General features: G+C 43.5%; 1 protein-coding gene across 1 annotated transcript; it reads right to left on the reverse strand.

Moving 5' to 3' along the window:
- Positions 1–13: 13 nt before the first annotated feature.
- RFNG (RFNG O-fucosylpeptide 3-beta-N-acetylglucosaminyltransferase) lies at positions 14–24,908 on the reverse strand. Its single transcript, XM_077458873.1, has 9 exons — positions 24,771–24,908; positions 23,102–23,529; positions 20,521–20,569; positions 18,177–18,279; positions 16,728–16,881; positions 14,948–15,033; positions 11,983–12,148; positions 10,637–10,722; positions 14–6,233 (listed from the first exon to the last, which is right to left on the reverse strand). Exons 2-9 carry the CDS (start codon positions 23,474–23,476, stop codon positions 6,155–6,157), a joined length of 1,098 nt encoding a protein of 365 aa, XP_077314999.1. The 5' UTR covers positions 23,477–23,529; positions 24,771–24,908; the 3' UTR covers positions 14–6,154.
- Between the last annotated feature and the right edge of the window lie 3 nt (positions 24,909–24,911).

A 24,911-nucleotide genomic window follows, 5' to 3' on the forward strand; every position in this document is an offset into this window, starting at 1 on the left:
AGAAACTGAGAAGTAGAAAAAAAAATCAAATTTTATTTACATTTAACAATAATAGCTGTACAGATCATTCAACAAATATTTGTGCAACTTAAATAAATTATACGCTGGCCTATCACTATCCATATATGGAGAAGATTGTAGGAATATAAGCATTATATTACATTACATAAAATGACAGAAGGGGGGGGGGGGGGGGGATCATCTGGAATGTGGGGAATGGCAAATCATGAACAAAGCTTAAAGTGGACCTGTGCTGGGCCCATATGGGTTTACAAATTGCACCCAGAGCAGAGAGAATTACCCGGTAAATCCAGTTATGGAGAACATGCGACTCTCTCCATGTCACAGTGCACCAGTAACTGGCTGAACACCAACCCAAGAACCACTTGCAGGTTATGCAGGGCAATAAGGTAGTGAGAAAGCCAATAGATGGTGCGAATGTCTAAGTGGGTGGACACAATGAAAGCACAGAATCCAATCCATGAATCTTCAGTACCTTGTTGTATATGCATCTAGTACCTGTATGAGAGAATTTTATTTGTAAAGAGGATTTCCCCTTTTTTTATTAAATGAAAAGCATAAATAAAATATTCAGCTTAAAGAGACACCAATATGATGCAAAACACGTGCGTGTATGGTTAGGTTCTGATAGAAGGAAATCTGGTACTCATGCTCTGTGCCAACTTCAAGGCAGTGACTCAGTGTGCATGCTCAGCTCCAAGTCCAAGGCAGTGACTCAGTGTGCACGCTCAGCTCCCAAGTCCAAGGCAGTGACTCAGTGTGCACGCTCAGCTCCCAAGTCCAAGGCAGTGACTCAGTGTGCACGCTCAGCTCCCAAGTCCAAGGCAGTGACTCAGTGTGCACGCTCAGCTCCAAAGTCCAAGGCAGTGACTCGTGTGCACGCTCAGCTCCCAAGTCCAAGGCAGTGACTCAGTGTGCACGCTCAGCTCTCAAGTCAAAGGCAGTGACTCAGTGTGCATACCCACAAACATGTTGCACGCATCAAGGAATGACTACCTCCATCAGAACTAAAATTCTGCACACAATTTGCTATGTGGTAAGCTCTCTTTAAGGCTCAGTTTCATACCAGTATGTGGTGAGAGATCAAAGAAATTCATACCGCACTGCAAATCACATGCAATGTCTGTGCGATGCGATTTCAGCCATACAGATACTATGGCTGAATTTGCATCGCATTCGGACACAACTCGCAAAGGACCCTTTTTTTTTTTTAGTCCACATCAGAATCGGATCCGCATGGGTGTTCACACTCATGCCATCTGATTAATGTTTGAACTGACAGTTGGCAGTGCGATATGTGTGCTGAAATGGGAGTGTCATGAAGATTGTATTGACACTCCAGCAGTTCACATATGGCAGTGTGAACTGCCTTGCGATTCAGGTGCGATGCAGGAACCAGCAGTGGATTTCGCAGGGTTCTCGTGCATTGCACAAGTGTGAAACGAGCGCAAGCCTGGTTTGCTATGTGTCACAAAACACACTTTTGCTGCACGGTATTTCTTTTTGCAGAAAGCAAAAATACACATAGGATGCACCCAATGAATGAATATGCTTAAAAAAAAAAAAAAAACACTTCAAGTTGTGAAAAACATGTTAAAACACATAGCACTGTGAAGAGGCCCCAAGTCCTGATATGCTATTATCCTTTGAGGAATCTCTCAAGCATTGGTCTCAACGGAGTGTGAAATGGGAAAAAGATCGAATCAGTCATTTTGTCAAACGCGATCAGATTTTTTCTGCCATGTTTGATTTGGGTAATTCTGACACCATAATCATTTGATGCCAACATCTTATGTTTTCAATTGCATTGCTTTAGGATTAGCAGAAAATCTAATCCGATTGCTATATCACATAGCCACATCCATATCCAGCTTTGGGATTAGAATATCCAGACACAATCCTCAATGGCTAGGGGCGGAAGGACTGATAAGACACACCTTGATATCTTACGCTCTGGCAGGCATAGTTCTCCTTCAGGCGAATGAAAGGCATCATGCTCTGCAAAGGAACTCTGCAAAGAGAGGAATCCTTGTGTCTGCCAAAGCATGTGCTATTTGGGAAGGGCACATTTAAAGGCTTAGTTGACCTTTTTTGTACGCATAACTTAGGTTTTTCAAAAGGAATTGAAGCCTTTGGTATCCTCTTTTGTACTGCAGCCATTTTTATTTTGTTAGTCCTTACTTACCTCCCTCTGACTGTGGCGAATCTGCCTTTACTCTGCTGTTAAAAGGGAGAAGTTCACTTTTTTTTTTTTTTTTTTTTTAAATCTGCAAAAAAATGTGAATTTATTATTTTTTTGTTGCAGGAGCCTGTAAAGCATTGCACCAGCAATCAGCAGATAGCTGGTGCCATGCAGGTCTCCTGCAGATCCTATCAGTGTATCGGCTTGCTCATACCCTGTACAAGCAAGCCAATACAACCCCTTTAATATGGGTGTAACATGTTACGAAAGGTGAACTTATCCTTTAGGCCCCTTTCACACGGGGTGGATCAGTAATGAGGCAGTGACTCCGTTGTCCCCGCTGAGCCGGCTGCGGACAGGGCTTTCTCCGCACACTGTGCAGGGACCGCCCCGTCAGCTCTCCGCTCTCCTCTATGGGGGGGAATCGGATGAGCACGGACCGTCTGTCCGTGTTCATGCGGTCCGCTCTGCAGATGGATAGAAAAATAGGATTTTCCTCCGTCTGCAGAATCGGACAGTTGCGGAGGCGGACAATAGTGGGTGTCTGCGGATGTTCATCCGCAGACACCCACTATCCCATAGGGATGCATGTATGTCCGTATTTCATCTGCAAACTGATGGATGAAATACGGACATAATGTCCACATGTGTGAAAGGGGCCTAAATTCCAAAAGGTGTATCCCCCCAATCACTGGGCTTCCCGTAGCATCCATGTGACTATACCTTGTACTGCAGAGCCTGTAGGGGGGAGAACTACATTCCCCATGATGCAACTGCAGTGGGATGGAGGGAAAGAGAAAGTCAAGGGGAGGGAAGCACTGGAGGAGAGAAGCGGGTCATGGCTTCGGTGTAAGGGTGGTTGGAAGGAGAAGAGGTGGGCGGACTTGCCAAATGAAGTCAGTGCTCACAAGAAGCAGAGAATTTCGAGACCCTGCTGGTTAGGTCATCCTGCAACTGATGGCCTCTATGGGCCCACTCCAGCACTTCGAGATGGCTGTAAGATTCCAGAGAAAGGGGTACAAAAAAAAATAAAAAATAAAATAAAAAAAAAGGTGATCTAAGCCTTTAATTCACTTAAGAGCTTACAAAGCACCATTGCAGCACACATTATCAGAGCACAGACCATTGAGATGCATTCACACACATCAGAGCATTTATAGACAATATAAAGGGGTTGATTTACTAAAACTGGAGTGTGTAAAATCAGGTGCAGCTCTGCATAGAAACTAATCAGCTTCCAGATTTTTTTTTTTTTTTTTTTTTGTCAAAGCTTAAAGCGATACTAAAGTCTGTTATTTTTATAGAAAAAACAAAAAAACAAACAAACATGTTATACTTACCTGCTCTGTGCAATGGTTTTGCACAGAGCAGCCCAGATCCTCCTCTTCTCGGGTCCCTCTTCAGCACTCCTGGCCCCTCCCTCCTGTTGAGTGCCCCCACAGCAAGCAGCTTGCTATGGGGGCACCCAAACCAAGCTAAAATATACAAAAATAATGGTGCGCTTATGCAATATGAAACTGTAAAGCATTAATAAACATCCTCAACTGGAATAAAGTGCAACAAATTAAAAACACACTATAGGCTTTCAAAAAATGCCAAAAAAAGCCCCAAAACAGCGAGGATTCTGAAGAGAGCAGTTATCCCTCTCACTGATAAGTGTAAATCCAATTCATGCTTGAACATAGATGTGCAATTCACCACAACATCTTTAAGTCAATTGGGCACTCACCTCAAGCAAAGACCCACCCGGGTCTATTGAAGCCTTGTTATAAAGTCTAGGAAGATCCTCGATAATCAGGAACACCAGCTCTAATAGTGAAGGACACACACTCTTATGAAGAACAATTTCTCCAATATTGCTCAAAATATATAAGAAAAATGAATTGCACAATACCATTTAATATAATACGATTAAAACATAAGGATTGTGCACTCACACTTTCCACATCTTGTATAAATGTAAGTAAAAGGTATCCAAACTACAAGCTCCTCGCCTCCTCACCGCTAATTCCGATGCATGGGACACCGGAAATGATGTCACCAGCTCCACCCCACACGTTGCGTCACTTGTTACGTGACTTATTCAAAGGGATAGGAGCTGCAGCTCCGTGTATCCACTCAGACATGAAGCTGTGGTTTGGACCCGCCCCCTCTCTCCTCATTGGCTGACTTTGATTGACAGCAGCGGAAGCCAATGGTGCAATCAGGAGGGAGAGTCCCAGATGGCTGAGGCACTTGTGGATATCGCTGGATAGAGAAGGGCCTCAGGTAAGTATTAGGGGGGCTGCTGCACACAGGTTTTTTTTAATCTTAATGCATTAAGATAAAAAAAAAAAAAAAAAAAAAAAAAAGAAGTCTGCCTTTACAACCATTTTGATTGAACAAGCTGAGCTGACGTTAAAATCAGATTGGCTTCCATGCACAGCTGGACCAGATCGGATTTTGCACTCTCTAGTGTTAGTAAAATCAACCCCAAAGTGTTTTCACATTACAACTTTACGTTTTAATGCCCTGCCTCAGTCTAAATGAAGAATTCACACCAGCATTAATACAGATTATGGAATGTGATCTGGTGTAAATAATAAAATGGGCACCCCTTTACCTTCAGAGACAGAAAATGTGCACGGATGGAGTACGTTTTTATGCAGTTTACAATATGCCCCATGTCCAGCCTCTGTCATAATGCTCACAGAGGTCATCCTGCAATACTGGGTTTCACCTGTAGGTGCTGCTGTAGATAAAATCTATTGTTATCACCACCTGCTAAGTGTATTGGCAGTAATACCAATTATTTGTCACTATGGGGCGGAGAAAATTCTTAAAAATTGTTGCAGTTACAGCAGAAGTACGAGATCTATCTGGATATATCAAAAAGAGAGGATCTGTGACACAAATGAAAATATCATGCTGGTAAAGGTGGTAGAGAATGTAGACATTGTCCTCTTTCTTTCAAGTGTCACTAAACGCAAAAAAATGTTTTCCCCATTTTGGATAGAGTAAAGGAGGGTTATAATCTCCATCAGTTCTTTGTTTATTTTCTTATCTGTGTCCCACTGGGGAAATTTCTCTCCACTTCCTGTCGCATAGCCAAAACAAATAGAGGAAATCCCTCCAAAGTGAGGGAATCCTGGGGTGTCAACAGAAAAAAAAAAAAAAAATTATAATATATATATATATATATATATATATATAAAAATGTTGCCTCCACTCTTTATCTATAGAAACTTTAATGGAAGTGGAGTTGTGGACAAGTTTTCTACATTGGTGTCCGGAGATACTGAAAAATGCTGATGCCAACTCATGCAGAATCAAACCCTGCTGCAGTGCCAAGGAAGCTGGCAAACCTTAAATTAAATCTACAGACAAAACTTTTTTTGCTTTTTAGATTTTGATAAAGTGGAATTAGGATATCTGTCATATTTTTATTGCAGTCTTTGTCCCCTGTTGGCAGATTCATCCACTCTATTTGTCCTGGTGACCTTTGTCACCGAGCGTGAAAATCGAGGGAAGATCCTAAACTTTTGAGTTGTCCCCATAACAGAAATAGAGGGGGGAAATATACGAATAGTAAACACTTGCTCTGGCAAATATGGTCTCTAAGACGGTAGTTCCCTCACTTTCTTTCGTTGTGGCTAGGGACAGGAAATAAAGGGAAATCTCCCCAATGAAATACAGATGTAAAAAAAAAAAAAATTACAAATAGAAGCTATAGCGCTCTCCCCTTCTTTATCCCCCCATTCTCCACCAAAAAAAAATTTAAAAAAATCTTGGCTTTAGTTATACTTTCAATTTGACACTTCCAAAAATACACAATCTCTACCTTCTCTGCTGCCCTTCCTGGTAATTTGTTCGCGAGGACAGTTATGCTTTTAGACACCATGTGCCTTTATATATAGTTTCACAGAAACAAAAAAAAATTTGAAGATGTCAAATCTAGATGTGAGATGGAACTTATGTCAAGAAAGGCAGACGCTTCTTCTGCGGACACCAGCTCGTCTCTGGATAAAGCAGACAATGAATGGTTTTAAACCTGCAAGAAAAAGAAAAAAATAGCACATCATCCACACAACAGGAAAGCATTACAAAGGCGCTACAAATACACTTGATTCTTTACTTTCCAGCTGAATTGAAGTCAATCTCCGAAACGTGTTGTCAGAGCATCCAACTCAGTGCCTATTCCCCCTCTAACCCAGCGCAGTGCATGGAGCCGGCTTGTAAGGTGGCTGCGAGCTTAGCGGCTTGTCAGTTGGAGGAGTGAGTGTTACATACAGTCCATCCAGAAAGTATTCACATCGCTTCACTTTTTTCACATTTTGTTATTCCAACATGGATTGAATTCATTATTTTCTTCAAAAATTCTACAAACAATGCCCCATAATGACAACGTGAAAGAAGTTTGTTTGAAATATTTGCAAATTTATAAAAAACAAATAACAATCCCATGTACATAAGTATTCAAAGCCTTTGCTATGACGCTCAAAAGGTGCCTCCTGTTTCCACTGATCATCTTTGAGATGTTTCTACAACATGACTGGAGTCCACCTGTAGTAAATTCAGTTGATTGGACGCGATTTGGAAAGGCACACACCTGTCTATATAAGGTCCCACAGTTAACAGAGCATGTCAAAAGCGGGAACCAAGCCATGAAGTCCAAGGAATTAGACCCCAGAGACAGGATTGTATGGAGGCACAGAAATTTTTCTGCAGCATTGAAGGTCTCAATGAGCACAGTGGCCTCCATCATCCATAAATGGGAGAAGTTTGGAACCACCAGGACTCTTTCTAGAGAAGGCCGCCCCGGCCAAACTGAGCGATCAGGGGAGAAGCATCTTAGTCAAGGATGTGACCAAGAACACGATGGTCACTCTGATAGAGCTCCAGCACTTCTCTGTGGAGAGAGGAGAACCTTTCAGAAGAACAACCATCTCTGCAGTACTCCGCCAAACAGGCCTGTATGGTAGAGTGGCCAGACGGAAGCCACACCTCAGTAAAAAGCACATGACAGCCTGCCTGGAGTTTGCCAAAAGGCACCTGAAGGACTCAGATCATGAGAACATTTTTTTAAAAATTCTCTGGTCTGATGAAATAAAGATTGAACTCTTTGGCCTGAATGGCAAGTGTCATGTCTGGAGGCACCGATCAACACCTGGCCAATACCATCCCTACAGTGAAGCATGGTGGTGGCAGCTTTGTGCTGTGGGGATGTTTTTCAGTGGCAGGAACTTGGACACTAGTCAGGATTGAGGGAAAGATTAACGCAGGAATGTACAGAGACATTTTTGATGAAAACCTGCTCCAGAGCGCTCTGGACCTCCTGACGGGGGTGAAGGTTCATCTTCCAACAGGACAATGACCCTAAGCACACAGCCAAGATAACAAAGGAGTGGCACGGGACAACTCTGTGAATGTCCTTGAGTGGTCCAATAAGAGCCCAGACTTGAACCCGATTGAACATCTCTGAAGAGATCTGAAAATGGCTGTACACTGACACTCCCCATCCAACCTGATGAAACTTGAGAGGTCCTGCAAAGAAGAATGGGAGAAACTGCCAAAAATAGGTGTGCCAAGCTTGTAACATCATACTCAAAAAGACTTGAGGCTGTAATTGGTGCCAAAGGTGCTTCACCAAAGTATTGATCAAAGGCTCAGTAAACACTTATGTACTTGGGATCGTTTTTTTGTTTTGTTTTGTTTTTTCATAAATTTGCAAAGATTTCAAACAAACTTCTTTCACGTTGTTATTATGGGGTATTGTTTGTAGAATTTTGAGGAAAATAATGAATTCAATCCATTTTGGAAAAAGACTAACATAACAATGTTGAAAAAGCGAAGCGCTGCGAATACTTTCCAGATGCACTGTATGCTTTAGCCGAAGCCGCCGGCAGCGCTTTCGACAAGGTGGGTCAGCGCAAGATGTTTACACCAGTGGTAGGATAATTGAATGGATGCAATGTTTTACACAAGCCTGATATTGTGAGAGCATTTTACATTGTTTTTATTTTATAATTAAAAGTATACCGCAACCAGGAGCCTGTGCACGCTCTTTTATTTATCTGTTTTCAGTTTCCGGTGTCCCACTGGTGCAGAAAGGTGTCCCAAAATCCAGTTTTCCTTTTCCACTACTGCTGTTATAGGACTATGAACTGTGGACTCATTTTGCAGGTTATACCTAGCACTAGCGCAACACTAGTCAATTGTATTTGATGAAAGTCAGTTGCACAGTTGTAAATATCACATTTTAAATGCAGACTGATAGTAAATTGCCAAGTACACTTATTCTTTAGTCTCCCCCACCCTCACTCATGTGTTAAATTGCAGCAATACACAAAAATAAAATAAATAATAAAAAACAAACAAACACACACAACTTACTCACCCTCCAGATTTAGTCTGTTACACCTAGGCAAGGGCAATATCATTGGCCCTGTAGCAAGATCCTACTTCCAGGTTGAGCAATACCCAAGTGTCATCCAACCCATTTCACATGAACCTAGGGTGTCAGAGACACAACCTCTGGGGTTGTTTCATCAAGCCAGCCTGGGCCCACAGCACTCCTGGGTCATTATCTGAGGAAGACACTGTCCAGCAGAAGGCCCACCCTACACCACAGGAAAATAGCAATGACCCAAATACCTCAATGGTAACTCTAGCATAGGGAGGAAACTATTCAGTTTCCGGGAGCTAAAAGTGTTACTAAACCCAGTAATATGAAAATAATTCATCCACTACACCCCCCCCCCCCCCCACAGCTTATTTATCTTCTTTTTACATTAAGATACTGCCACTATATACCTTTTTGGTTGAAATATATACCACGGTCACGTGATAAACTGAAGGGTATGCCCAGTGCTGAGAGTATTCAGGTAGGAGGAGATTTCCGCTACAGCCGGTGTCCTCATGCTTTTATGGGAGGCGGATCATCCATGAATTAAGATGTGACATCCCACCCACTGTGTTGTTTAGTTACTGGGCATGGAGGGAGGAGGGAGGAGGGAGGGACTGGGCTGTCATTTAGGATCTGTATACACCCCCAAATGTGTGATGTCAATATCATGTGACCTGAAAAGCTCAGCTCAACAAGAGAACAAACTGAGCATGTGCAGCTTTACTACTCTGACTGTGTATTATCTGTCCTTGCCAAGAGAGACCCCGCAGGAGGGGGAGGATCTGTGCATACAGGATCAAAGAGCCCTTTCACACAATACAGAGGATCAACCCTTTAAGTTCCAAAGTGAGTATAAACAAGCATGCTATTCTCATACTTGCCAAATGTCCCGAATTTCCCAGGACTTTCCTGGGATTGAGACCTTTTTCCTGGTTTTAGCCTTTCCCGGGAAATCACCACCAATTTTCGCCACCGCCGCTAGAGGTCCGTGGACAATGTCTGCGCCGGCTGCTATTATAGAAGACCCCCTTATGGACATTTACATTATGAAACGTTATGGGTGGTTTACCGGGGATATGGATGCAGCTGTCAAGATTTTCAGCCAGTGATTTTATTTCAACAAAAGCAATCCGAGTGCCTGATTAGCCACAGGATCTCATTTTAGAAGCAGTGGGGGGAGTCGTTCTCTAGGGCAGTGGTCTCCAAACTGCAACCCTTTCCTAGCCTTTATCTGGCCCCTCAGGGCACTATTTGTCCCATAGGACACCAATAACGGGGCACTATTTCTTCCACCGATACCAATTATGGGGTACTTTTCCTTCCACTGACACCAATGATGAGTATACTTGTAACAGTCCAGAGTTTCCCGGGACAATCCCGATTTTGGAATTTTCGTCCCAATCGGAGCTTGACCAGATTAAAATCCCGGGATTTTGCTTTTGTCCTGGGAAATCGGGACTGTTTTTTGGCAAAAACGGCAGAAGGCTACGAAAAGATGGCTGCCGCCGTGAGGACCGTTTCCCTGTGTGTTCAGTAGAGACGGGGAGGGGCAGCCAGTCGGCTTCTCTCTTCCGTCTACGAGTAGACAATTCTCTTGTACACAGAAGCTGATTGGTTGCACGGATGGGAGACCCCTCTCCACTCCACTGAGCACAATGAAGAGATCTAAATGGAGCCACTGCCAACCATTTGCCCCGTGTGTCCGACAAGCGGGGGACACTGATGTATGGACTGGGGACAATGATGTAAGGACTAGGGCTCCACCGTCCTGTTTTTAGAGGCACCCAGCTCCCACTTCCTCCCCTGGCGCTGTGGCGCATTGAAATGAATGGGCACCGCTGCCGAAGCGCCTACAAATCACTTCGGCAGCGGCACTACAAGGGCGCATTTAACACTTTATTCCACCGCTAGCGGGGATTAAAAGCACCCCGCTGGCGGCCAGATAGCACTGCTAAAACGATGGTAAAATGGCATTTTACTGTCACCACCAAAAAATAAAGGAGGAGGAATTGAGCAGAACCTGCTTTGTTGGACAGGATTTGACTTACTTTGTTGGGTCCTGCTCTAAGCTGAAGGCTCCAGGAATTCGTACAACGTTTCTTCTGTTTTCGGGGCCACCATAGCTCAGGGTTACCTTGGTAGCAGAAAAGGAGAATATATTAAGCCACAAGCCTCCAAAAAGCAAGTATTCTGGAATCTCAGGTACAATTCACAAAGGAAAAATAAAATCCCCTGATGATTTTTCTTGAAGTGTGAATACAATAACACAATCATTTCCAGATATGTTGGTTAATCTACGCCCATACGTATGCATAGGTTTCTGTGCCAAGAGTGTTCTCCCAGCACAGAGACCGAGCTGTTCAAAGCTCAGTCTATACCGATAATCAGGAGCTAGCTCCCGATCATGTGGCAGCCAATGACAGTGGTCACATTATTTCTGCCCTGCGAGAGTAATAGCCCAGTTAAATGGACCCCAGAGTGGAAAGGTACTAAAAGAGAAGTATGTTTTTGTTTCCATTTTCATACATACCTAGGTGGATGCAGCATTGGTCCCCTGGCGCTTCTGCACTGAGAACCGAGCGATCGGACAATGCCGATGGCTCAGTTCTCACAGCTCCCCGAGCAGAGAGCTGCAGCTTGTCAATCACAGCTCTCCGCTCTGCCCCCACGCCACACACGCTCACTGGAGAGCTTAGCTGTGGAGGGGACAGGGATCGGCCGTCTCAGGTTCTCAGTGGCTTGCTGAGAGGCTGAGACTGGTATCAGTCCAGGCACTTGGTGGATTCAGATTCATCGTGATGAGGCGGTGTCTGGACTGGTTCCTTTGACGTCAGCAGATAGCGGACTTCAGTTTGCTTTCTGCTGATAACGGGTCACAGGAGCGCAAAACGAACTGCACTCCAGTGACCCATAGGAGTAACACAGCCAAACGCGCTTAAGCTGGACTTCTCTTTTAAAGTGGAATACAGACAGTACCAGATGATACCGAATGCTGACTAGGGCTAAATACACTGTCATGGTTTAGAGAGCAGATGTCGCCGGGGGAATCACAAATGTTGACACTTCTGCCCATTTATGAAAACTCTGATACATTGTTGGAATGCGAGAGCTCCCATACCTGCAACCAGCAGATGTACACAGTACGTTTGTTAAACTTAGTGACTGTAACAGCTCTCTTTTGCGCCATGTGCAATCAGGCAGCACATATGTGGGGGATAGAATTAAGATTCTAAGATTATAATTTTTGCTTGTTTATTTCTTCAGCACCATCTATTCACAATTTTATTGTTGCAACATTTAGAAAAAACGTTTAACCGAACGATAAGAATGCAAATGAAGAGGTAAAATGAAGGAGGCCCATTTAATCATCAGTGCGTAGAACAGGGACACTCACCTGCTGCAGTAAGGAAATCTGAGGGAGGATCTGGAGATTTTCCAGGTGCGAGTGGAAGAGGTTGCTGTGCTGCATTTTCACCTCTAGCAATCCTTCAATAATGTACCCGATGGTGCAGTCATCAGGGAGCCGAACCTTCTCTGCTGTGCTAATGAAGTTCCCCATGCTAAAGATGAGGCAAAAAAAATTGTCATTAGTCACAGAGCAGCAACAGATCTTAGGGGCAGAATGAGTAAAATTGCCAGGTGACCACAGCAAACAGGGAGGGTTTTTTTAGCGGTTGTTGTTTAAAAGGATACTAAACACACACACTGTTTAAATTAAAAAAAAATAAAATAAAAATAAAAGTAAAACAGCCTTTGGAATACAGAGTAAAAACAATTAAAAAGGAGGAGAAATACAGCTAAAGCCCGCTGGCAACTGAGGTCTCTGAGCCGGGGTCAGGATGGCTCAGCTCCCGCCATCTCCACCTCCACAGCCCAATGCTCCAGTGAACGCTGGGGAGCAGAGAGCTGGTGACTGACAGTCACGGGCTCTCTGCTCTGAGAACTGAGCGATCGGAGGTGTTTGATTGCTTGGTTCCCAGCATATTTCTCTTTTAATATAAAAAAAAAAACGGTTTTAAATTATCATGCAAATATATATTTGAAATCAAATCTATTATTTTTTGTCAATAATATGGTGTGGGCGGATTTCTGGCAGTCAAAGGCTGCACCACGCCCCTCCAGCCGGTGTTTATTGTGTATGTGCTTAGAATAAGGAGGGAGGTGAAGCCTCGTTCAATCTACATAGCATTTAGCAGTTTATTTTGCATGGAGGAGGGGGGAGATAAGTGTATAAGCCCACATGCGTGACTCTATAGTCACATGGGCTGCTCAGATGTGATAGAGGGAGAAATGAACAGCTTGTAAACACACTTAAAACAGAGCATGTGCATTAGCTGACAACAGCTGCTCTGCAGAATCCCCAGTTGCAGCGGGACATGGACAGGGAGGAAGGGATAGAGAGCAGCAGCATCAACCAGGTTTTTTTTTTGCAAAACACAGAAAACCAATCCTATATTGAATGAATGAATGAATGAATGAATGAAATACTTATATAGCGCACAATGCGAACTGAATCGCCTCTAGGCGCTATATTGACTGAGTGAGTATGACCAGCATGTAATACACCATTTATTAATAGTTTTTACTGAAGTGGGTTTAATGACACTTTAAGGCGCCCTTCAGGACTGACGGACGGACGGACGGACGGACGCACACACACCCGCTCTGTGCAATAGTTTTGCACAGAGCAGCCCCGATCCTCCTCTTGTTCTGGGGTCCCCCGCCAACGCTCCAGGCCATGCCTCTTCATCGAGTGCACCCACGGAAAGCCGATTTCCCTTGGGATACCTGTATGGGCTCGCTCCAGAGTCCTACTGTTACGTCCATTAACCACAGACAGCGGGACTCGGCCCCCCGCCCCCACGTGTCACAGGATTTGACTGACAGCAGCAGGGAGCTGATGGCTCCTGCTGCCATCAATTTGTCCAATGAGGAGAGAGACAGCGACTGGAGCCACTGCGCTCGTGCACATCACTGGATTAAAATCGGGCTCAGGTAAGGAAAAGGGGAGGGGGTTTGGGGGGGGGGGGCTGCAGCATAGCTTTTTCACCTTAATGCATAGAATGCAATAAAGGTGAAAAACATTAAGGCTCTAGAACCACTTTAACCCTTTCATGGCAGAAGGTAAAAGAAACCTTAATAACTGAACTCAGTTTTCCAACTTTGGCATGTGTTAGGGAAACACAAGTACACTTACGACCCAAAAGTTTGTGAACACCTGAGCATCACACTTATACAAGATTGTTCGACATCCCCTTCCAAAATCAAATACAATAATATGTGCTTCTAGAACAGCATCCACTCCTCAGAAGGCCAAATCTGTGGGGATTGGTGCCAATTCAGCCAAAAGAACATTTGTGGAGGTCGGGCTCGGATTCATCCAGGATCCCACTCATAGGCCTGGTATTTTCCCACCTCATCTACGGGTTACGTCTACCTTCTAGGGGTGTCACCCCTCTTCTTTCTACTAGTAAATGATGTGAAGTTGCACAGCACTAATCAATGAAGCTTAAAAAAAAATGTATTCATCCAGCAGAGACACGCCACCCATAACCTTCCTCTAAACAGCAACAAAAGAACACCGCTCTAGGCAGACATCTCATAATGCATCCCACCTGCTGATGGAAACAGGTGCTGGCTCTGCATGTAGGAATGAATCGAAGAAAAGGCTGGATGGTCGCACTCTGTTAACACCTTTATTAAAGACGGTTTAAAAATTCTTCTGGTACAAAGACACCAGAGGCACAGGATCAATGAAAAGCTTAAGGCTTTCTTCGCTTCATAACCTTCCTCTGATATGTTTCACTCCCTTATTGGAGCTTAATTTTTGGAGGCAAGTACTAAATGTAGAATGAGAACACCTGGCTTGCAATCGGCTTTCTAATTCATACCACAGGTGTTAGAAAGTGGTCAGGGCTCTCTCTCTAATCACTTGACCTCTGGAAGACCCCCTCCCCCCCCCCCCCCCCCCCCCCCATGACCAGGCCATTTTCTTTTCTATTCAGCACTGCGTTTTTACCTGGAAATTGCGTGGTCATGCAACGCTGTACCCAAATTAGAAGTTCTATAATTTATTTCTCACAAAGATTTTTTTTTTTTTTGGTGGGTGGTTTTTTTTTATTATATAAACAAATCAAAAAAATTTAAAAGATTTTCTACTACTACAGTAAAATCACATTTCTTTGGGAGAATCTTCACACTTTATATCATACAGTGTAGATGTGACAGTCCGGTGTCCAGAAACTTATGGCCACAGAATGGGGGTTGGGGCAGGCTACAGAGACTTAACAGATTTTAACTGGTGGATGTTGGCAATGCACAGACTTTCTATTCTTCAAGCTCTACAGCGATTCACTCACCTAGCCCATGGACTCATCTTCAGGGCCAAGCCTCGGCTGATACAGAATCCAGCACCACCAGTTGCAAACCAGAACTTCAGAGATGACTTAAAAAAAAAAAACATAATAAGCCAAGTGTCCAACCCCCACCCTTCCCCCCCCTCAAAGCCTGTCTCTCTAAGCTCTTGTACACACGGTCAGAGATTCCGACAACCAAATCCGTCGGATCTTGTCCGAAACTGTTGCATAAACACAGTCGGACAAAGTTGTCGGAAAATCCGATCTTTCAGAACGTGATGATGTAATTTTGTTACGATGGGACTACGTTCAGGCTAGTAGCCAATAGCTTTGATGTAGGAATTTGATCTGAGCATGCGTGGCACTTTGTCCGATCGGAATTCTCTACACATGATCGGAGTATGTCCGATCGGAGCATTTTGTCGGAAAATATTTCCGGCAAGTTGGAATATTTGGTCCGACGGATATTCAGACGGAAACAGTCCAATGCAGACCACACACAGTCCGAATATCCCACAAAACGCTCCGATTGGACACATTCCGCCAGAATCTCCGACCGTGTGTACAAGGGCTTACATTGGTAAAGTGTTACTAAACCCATAACAGTAAAATCAGTCTTTATATGCAGTAAAGCATGCTTGTTATACTCACTGGGGAACCTAAGGGGTTAATCCTCTGCATTGAGTAAAAAAAGGCGGTTTGATCATGTCTTCTCTGATCCTCCCCTTCTTCCACAGTCCCAAATCTGCTGATAGCACAAAGACTAGGGGGGGGCAAGCTGCATATGCTCAGTTTGGTGTGCATTGCTAGAGAGTTTATATTTTTCCTTGGGAGGGTGCATATTATCAGCACAGGGCAAATGAGCACTGTCCAGAGGGTCAGTGGTCCTGCGGCCTCATAGGACAATTAGGGGAGAATGAAAACTCCTCCTACAAGCTTTAACCAGACACTGATAGAAGTCACAAGACTGCTATATACTGCTAAAGAGAAATATATTTAGCAGTTTATATTTACATTTCCATGTTCTGTGTACTGTGTGACCAGATATAGCAAATGCAGAGCCCTGGGTTTATTAACACTTTCAGCCCCGGTTCACATTGCTGTGGTGCAGGACACTGCATGTAATTCGCACAGGAATCTCAGCATATTCCAGTGTAAATAAAATGCGTTGTCTCTGGGGTGCGATTTGAGCCAAAGATTTGTATGGTTAAAATCGCACTGCATTTGTGCCAAACTGCGGCAGAACCCCATTTTAGTCCGCACCAGAATCAGATTGCATGAGTGCGTTTTGCAAACTGACTGCGGGTGTCATTAACTTAACATACACTCCGCAATCAGTTTTCCCATAGACAGGTTTGCGATTTAGATGCAGTGCCAATTCTGCAACAAATTTGCTGTAAATTTGCACCGCATCTAGTGTGAACCCAGGCTAAGGCTGGGTTCACAGATGCTGCGGCTCACATCAGGGGTTCCGGGGTGTCCCTGTACACCGATTCAGATCCGAAATTTTTGCCTGAATCCACACCAGATTCGGAATCAAAGACACACAGGACCCTTTACAAATGCGGGCTGCGGCCGCCTCAGAGGTGTGTGGACCGGCTCCATTGCAAGCCAGGCACACTCATGCGAATTGGGTGCGGGGAAAACCACATTTCCAGTTCGCATAAGCGTGAACCCAACCTAAGTATTGTAAAAAGAAGATGACATTTTTTGGCAGATATTTATCTCACTGCTTTAAACATTAAATACAGCCAGCTGAGTGAAAATGACATTTAGATCTCACCGAGCCATCGCCCTTAACCCTGTCCAGTGTCTCCACAGGGTGGTCCAGACTGGGTCTTCCGACATAAACATCAGTGTTGTGTGGGAAGGCAGACAGCAGATCTAACAGGGCATGCAGATTCAAGTAATTGTCATCATCCACGTGACAGAACCATCTACAATAAATAAAATCATCAGTATTTCGCTAATAAGATGGATGTTGCATGAAAGTGCTTATACAGTATGTACTGCCCCCTTCAGGTGTGTAAACTAAGTGAATTTGGGAAAACATTGCCTGCATTAGGTTGCTTTGTTATGAGCTAGCCCCCCCACCCCAGTCGATTTGGCTATGGCACCTAGGGTGCCAAATTGATAAGACAACTCAATGCTAACACTTGGATGGGATGCTGGTGCTGTAATGCTAACAATATCAAAGAAAAGCAAAATCAGTCTCACTTCCTTTAAAGTGGTTGTAAACCCTTACAACCAACTTTGACCTACAGGTAAGCCTAGAATAAGGCTTACCTGTAGGTCCAAGAAATATCTCCTAAACCTGCACTGAGTGCGCCGCGGTCAACGGCGATATGCCGCGAGTGGCGGCTCCCCGAATGACAGCGGCGGAGCAGCGACACCCGAGAAGGTGGATGCGCCGGACTACAGGGGACAGCGGTGGTACTTTGCTGGCTCCTGTGTCAGGTAAGTGACACATAATGGGCTACTATGTGATGCATAGTAGTCCAAAATGCTTTACCTTTGCAGGGAATGAAAGAGGAAGTAAACTCATCAGGGTTTACTTCCTCTTTAACTTCACTCTAACTGGCAGGTACTAAAATATCCCCACCCACTGCTTGTAAAAGCAATCCAGTGGCTTGTTAGCCCACTAGGATGGCTTTTGAGAGCTGACCATCGGCTCTAAAAAAACATTACCAGGGTGATGCCTGCAGCCGCAGGCATCATCTCAGTATAAAAAATTGAAGTCTACAGGTACATTGCTGGTCGGCAAGTTGTTAAAGTAGAACTACGGGCAAAATGTATTTTTTCATTTCAAATGGAGTATGGAAATGTGTCAGGTTTTTTTTTTTTTAAATCTGTGTTCCATCGGGGAGATTTTCCCTCACTTCCTGTCCCATAGCCAAAAAAGGAAGTTAGAGGAAATTCCTGCAAATAAGGGGAATCCCTTGGAGCTATGCAGGTCACCAGAACTAGTGTCCCCATTGGAAGATTTCCCCTCTCTTACTTTTCTGGGAACAACTCAAAGTTTGTGAGTTTCTTTCAATGGTAATGGGAAACAGGACAATTAGAGAGGGCAAATTCTCTCTCTCCCCATCTGCAGGGGGTGTGTCCATGAGTACCGGGACCCACAGGAATTGGGTTGAATGATGCTAGACTAGCAATCTGAAAAATAACCGATGGAGTTGGGCTTAAAATTCACTTTAAAAACAGAAATAAAAAAGAAGGAAGCATCCCTTACTTCTTGGAGGAAAGCACAAATTTGTCATACTCGACAGCCATCTTACAACACAGAGCTTGTCGTGTGTGCACTGCGGTGCAGTTCGTGTTCACCATCTGACTCCCTAAAAGGAAACAAGGAAAGGTATTCATGCTTGTTCAAAAGGCAGCGAAGCACCAGATACCTGAAACAACTACTGAAGTAAGAAGGCTCAGCATTAGGGCCAGACAACTTGCAGTTTTGGAAGGAAAGGTTAGTAATGGTAACTTTTAGATTATAGTCATGACTGGTTTCCTTTACAGAAGAACTCAAGGCAGAAATAAAATACACAGCTTTGTATTTCATTATTACATCATTAACCACTTTCAGCCTAAGCCAATCCTGGCATTTTTCACCTGCATGTAAGCCTTATCATTTTTTTGCTAGAAAATTACTCAGAATCCCCACACACTATATGTATATTTTGCAATTTTTTTATGTCACACAGTATTTGCACAGCAACTTTTAATGCAAGAAAACACGATAAGCCAATTTTTTTTGTAAAATATAAAAAGATAATGTTTACACCGGAGTAAATAGATACCAAACATGTCACACTTTAAAATTGCGGATACTTGTGGATCGGCGGTAAACTACGGTACTTAAAAATCTCCATAGGCAATGCTTTAAAAAATGAAAGTCCAGGACGTCATATGACATCCACTTGGGGAAGTGGTTGAACTTGTTTAAATGCAAATACTGTAGTGTAAAACATCAGACATCAACCACTTGCAGTCTCTGTACAGTAGGGCTCAGACAGGAGCAAGATGAAGCAACATAGGAGGCAAACAGTTGTACTGCAGTACTCATGTGCTAACAAGAGGCATGCCAATTGGAGAAGAGAAAAAAAAAAAAAAACAACAGAGTAATGAGTTCAACAGTGTTCTGCTTTCAATGCTCACTATTTATTTTTTCCCCATTTTTGATAGAATATATCAAGTTATAACCCCCCTTTTTTGCCATCTGTGTCCCATTTGGGAGATTTGCCTTCACTTCCTGTCCCAGAGCCAAAACAACAAGCGAGAGGAAATCCCTCAAATGTGAGTGAATCCCTGGCTGTGACCAGAACTAGCATCCCCATTGGAAGATTTCTTCTCGAGACAACCGCAAATTTGAGATTTTCTTTCATTCTTGGCAAGAACAGTAAACATAACAGGGGAGATGAATCTCCTTAATAGGGGCACAGCCAGCACTCAAAACCCGACAGGTGTTCTAACTCCAATCTGTCCAAAACTAGAAAAAAGCTTTGCCTTTAGCTAAAATTTAAATCAGTGGTCATCAAACCCTGTCCTCAGGGCCCACTAACACAGGCCAGGTTTTATGTATTACCTTGGGGAGATGCAGACTAGAATACTGCAATCACTGAGCAGCGAATGATATCACCTGTGATGTATTTCAGTTATCTTGCAAACCTGGCCTGTTAGTGGGCCCTGAGCACAGGTTGATTCTTTTCTGCTTTTATTTAAAGCAGTGGTCAAACAAAAAAGGCATTAAGACCCCCCAACTCCCTCCTCTGCCCTTAAAAGCATTCAATCAAGCCAAGATCTGCGTTTTTAAATGCTTTATATTTTTCAAAAACGGCGCAGTTGACTTCCAAGTAAACTGGAAGTGATGTGTTAGCTCTTCGCTTTTAGGTTACCATAGTCCAGAGCCAATTGCACGTCCCTGGTTACCCGCTCCGATTGCCATTAGAAGATAGCTGACCATCGGCTTTAAAAGACAGTATGGAGATGATGCTCCTGGTATAACCACCTAAAAACCATCGACTTATGGATGCGTCGCTGGTCGTTAAGTGGTTATACAATTTTCCTATTCAATTTACTTTAGATTTATCTGCAACTATGTAGTGCAAGGGCCTGCCTGATTGCATACAAATTGAAAGTGTTTAGGCGTGCCCTCATATTAGATGGTTTTGGTAAATCTAAAAAGGAAACTTGTACAAATGTATGGCCAGCCTAAGGCTGGGTTCACACCTGTGCAAATTGGATGCAGCGAAATCCGCATCCAATTCGCATAGCAGGAGAATGTGACTGGCTTTCTATGGAGCCGGTTGACATATCTCCAGGGCGGCTGCGGAGCGCACTGCACAGAAATGCTGTGCCTCTTTGGCTCAGTTTCAGGGCAGAATTCAGGCACAAGTTCGGCCCGGATTCCTCCCTGAACCGGAGAATGGGGACGCGCAGCATTCCTGTGTGATCCGCAGCCAGTTCCAGTGTGAACCGAGCCTCAGTGTCTATATGTTGGAGAATTCCATGTAGAAACAAACACTTATAATATCCCTGATAGCCTGTAACCTGGATAACAGAAAATGTTCATAAACATTTACCTGCTCTCTGGCGCAGCACTTGGTCTTCATAATCTGTAAAGATGAAAGTCTGAAGGAGACAAAAAAAAAAATTTTATTTTTTTTACAATTGCATGCAACTGCTTTCTGTCAGACACACATAGAAACAATGATCCTACAGTATAATCACTACCAAGTGTCTTCTTAGTTGAATTTGTTATCTCTATCAAGCGTTAAAACCAGCAGGCAATCAAACCATGCCATTATACACACACATGGACCTAGAGCAGTGGTTCTCCACTCCTGTCCTCAGGACCCACTAACAGGCCAAATTTTAAGTATTACCTTGGAGAAGTGCAGACTAGAATACTGCAATCACTAAGACCCCTTTCACACTGCGCCGCCCATATCGTCGGCGGTAAAACGCTGCTATTTTTAGCGGCGTTTTACTGTTGGATTTGCGGTGCATTTTGGGCGCTAGCGGGGCGCTTTTAACCCCCACTAGCGGCCGAGAAAGGGTTAAACCCGACCCGCAATAGCGGCATTTTGCTGGCGATTTAGCTGCACTGCCCCATTTATTTCAATGGGGAGCAGCGGTGGAGGAGCGGTAAACACACCGCTCCAAAGAAGCTGCTGGCAGGACTTTTTCTGACGTCTTGCCAGCGCACCGCTCCAGTGTGAAAGCCCTTGGGCTTTCACATGGAAACAATGGTGCAGCTGTTTGAGGGCGGATTGCAGTCGCTATTTTTAACGCTATAGAGCCTGCAAAATTCCCCTCGGTGTGAAAGGGGTCTGAGCAGCAAATGAGATCACCTGTGATGCATTGAGAACCACTGATTTAGAAGATTTGTCTGCAAAGAGGGTTTGCGGTATCTAAGAATCTCAGCTTTCATTTTTTTAATTTTTGGTAGGATATTGAAGGATGACAGCCCCAGTCTGTTTATTTTTACTGTCCATGACCTATTGGGCCTTTTCTGGCACTTTTAGTTTACAAGTAAAAAATCTGTATTTTTTTACTTGAAATTGACCGTTACATTTTTTTTTTTATGTCACACGGTATTTGCACAGCAAATTTTTCAAATGCAATTTTTTGGGGAGGGGAAAAAAAAATACACTTCAATGAATTTGAATGAAAAAAAAAAAAAAAAAAAAAAAAAAAAATTATTGCAGTAAATAGATACCCAACGTGTCATGCTTTAAAATTGTGCATGATCGTGGAACGGCAACAAACTACGATACTTAAAAAATCTCCATAGGCGACACTTTAACATTTTTTATTTATTTTTTTTACAGGTCATCAGTTTTAGGGTTACAGAGGAGGTCTAGTACTAGAATTATTGCTTTCACTCTAATATTAACGGAGATACCTTACATGTGTGGTGCGCGACTTACGTACATGTTTTCTTCTGCACGCAAGCACAGAGGAATGTGGGCGCTTTAAAACATTTGAAATTTTTTTTTTTTTACATTTTACACTGTCCCTTTAAGTTTTTTTTTTTTTTTATCAATTTTATTACAAGGAATGTAAACATCCCTTGTAATAGAAATAAGGGATGACAGGTCCTCTTATTCTAAGACCTCAAATCTCTCCTCTACCTTTAAAAAAGAAAAATGGTTTACTTTGACCCTAGACTGGAAGTAACGTCATGACATCGCTCTGTTCCTCCTTAATCATAGAGGTGATCAGAGGCAATCTGGTCTCTGTTCACCTCTATGGCCAGCCACTTGAATCGTTTGAATGTGTTCCAGGCTCACCAGTAAAAATGGTAAACCCGAAAAATACCAGCGAAAGGCAGGGGGTGGGGTGGGGACCACGACTCCTGCTGCTGCTAATTAGGCACTGGGACCACTTTCATGAGAAAAAGAATCGCTGTCTGAAAAAAAAAAAAAAAAACGAACGGGTTAATTATAGCTGACAGCTTCAGCCATAACCCCAGTAATCCACTTGGAAGCCGCAATCTATACATGTATTGTGGTCGGCTAGTGGTTATATTTCACTTCCTGTCCCGTGGATCGAACAGGAAGTGAAAAGAAATCTCTTCAAACTGAGGGGAACTTCCTTCTTATAGAGCTGTCACAAGTGTGGAGGAATTCGGATTATCCCACCTTTCTGGAGACAACTGTTTGGCCTCATGCACACTGGGCATTTAGCAACATCCCCTCGCCCCGCTTGTAATAGCAATCAAGTGGTTAGCTGCTCCAAATGCTTTTACAAGAAAGCCGACCACCAGCTCGAAAAAATGGTAACAGGGTGATGCCTGCGGCTGCACGGTACAGCCACTTGAAGACCAGTGAATGATAAGCAATAGTTAAAGGGTTAGTTCACCTTTTCTATTTTTTCTGAAAAGGTGAACACAAGATAACCCTTCCCACCTGCTCCCCGCTGTACATACTTTTGTGGGGGGGGGGGGGGGGGGGGTGAGCTGTTTTTTTTTCCTGTAACTGGAAATCCCTGGAACTGATCGAACTGGTGTAAACTATGCCATTGAAAATCATATAACCTACTTTCCATATGTTTTTGATGCAGAAAAAAAAAAAAAAAAAACACACGCACAGGACTGCATGTGGTGTGAACTGGCCTTTAAACCATGGACAGAGCCGGGACCCACCCCGAGCATCTCACCTGCTTATTTGCTTGGGAGATCCAGGTCTGCAGAAGAAGGTCCACTCGAGTTTTGTGATATTTCTTTGTGGTCTTCACCGCGATAAACAGATCGTCTAACCGAAGATGGTCGCTTGAACGAGGATCGTCTTTCAGGCCGGCGTTTGCAGGGGACTTCGCGTGGTTTCTCTTCCAGTCCTGTGCAGCGGTGGAAAGCCTGGTGACCTCAGACTGGGACTCCAGGTAACTGCGGGCACAGGTGAGGTTACAGGCTGGCACCAGCAGTGGCCTGGGTAGGACATGCTGCCTCCATGGGCTGAGAAACAAGAGGATAATGCAGAGGGACACAGACAGCAGGAAGCAGATCTTAGTCAATCCGATGCTGGAGATTTTCATTCTTCAGCCCTCTGGAGAAGGGCCCTGGTGAACCAGCTCTGGCATTGCAGACACTGAGGGGGGGGAAAAAAAAGGAGGATCAGATGTTAAAGCTTTATTAATACCAGTCCGGACTTTCACTTTTGCTTGGTAGCCCCTAAAATGTATTACACACAACAGAGTCTCTGTGGGTCCTTCTTTGCCTGCCTCATGTGGGCGGGGAGGTGGGTTATATTAATTTTCTAGCAAAAAAAAAAGGTTTTTAACTTGTAAACAACAAATCTCAGAAAGAGGCTCGGTCCTTAATTGGAGGAAAACTTTACTGTGTTTTTTTATTTTTTTTTTATTTAAAAAAAATAAGATAAGTGTATTCCCCCTCCCCCCCCAAAAAAAAGTGTACTTGTAAGACCACAGCGCAAATACGGTGTGACAGAAAGTATTGCAACCACCACCATTTTATTCTCTAGGGTGTCAAAAAAATTATAATGTTTGGGGGGGTTCTAAGTAAATTTTCTAGCCAAAAAAAAAAAAAAAAAACAGTTTTTAACTTGTAAGACCACAGCACAAATACAGTGTGACAGAATGTATTGCAACCACCGCCATTTTATTCTCTAGGGTGTCAGAAAAAAAAAAAAAAAAAAAAAAGTATAATGTTTGGGGGGTTCCAAGTAAATTTTCTAGCAAAAAACAAAACAGTTTTTAACTTGTAAACAGCAAATCTCAGAAAGAGGCTTGGTCCTTAATTGGATAAAATAAATAAATAATAAAAAAAAACAAAAAAAAAAAAAAAAAAAACTTTACGGTTGTCTTATTTTTTAATTAAAAAAGTATACTTGTAAGACAGCGGCGCAAATACGGTGTGACAGAAAGTATTGCAACCACCGCCATTTTATTCTCTAGGGTGTTAGAAAAAAAAATGTATAAATGTTTGGGGGGTTCTAAGTAATTTTCTAGCAAAAAACAAACAAAAAAAGTTTTTAACTTGTAAACAACAAATCTCAGAAAGAGGCTCGCTCCTTAAGTGGATAAAAACTTTACTGTAATAAAACGAGACGACGAGCGCAGGTTTTCTCCCACGGAGACACGGAAGCCGCCATTGTGGTCATAAAAAGGTGCAAACCCCAGAACCTGTCACACATAGCTATCCTTATGGGCTTACGGGCTATCCTTATGGAACAAGCATGCAGCCAGCGAAGTCAGGAATTGCTCTGTACTTTATAATTGCAGATTCTCTCTACACTTCCCCCAATATAATATTATTAAATAGAACACACTTCTTAGCATTATAAGTATGGAGGGGGGCCTCCCCCCGTACCTGTCTGTGTCACACGGCGGCGGAGGGGCCACTCAGCACTGACAACCCCCACCAACCTAGGACCTCCTAGTCTCCTCAGCTGGCACCGGCTGACGTCATCCACGCGCGCCGCCCTTCTATCTCTCCCCCCATCCGATCTCG

Source organism: Lithobates pipiens, unplaced genomic scaffold (genome assembly GCF_037356315.1).
Source record: "Lithobates pipiens isolate NorthernLeopardFrog02 unplaced genomic scaffold, aLitPip1_a1.2 Scaffold_28, whole genome shotgun sequence".
Lineage (NCBI taxonomy): Eukaryota > Metazoa > Chordata > Amphibia > Anura > Ranidae > Lithobates > Lithobates pipiens.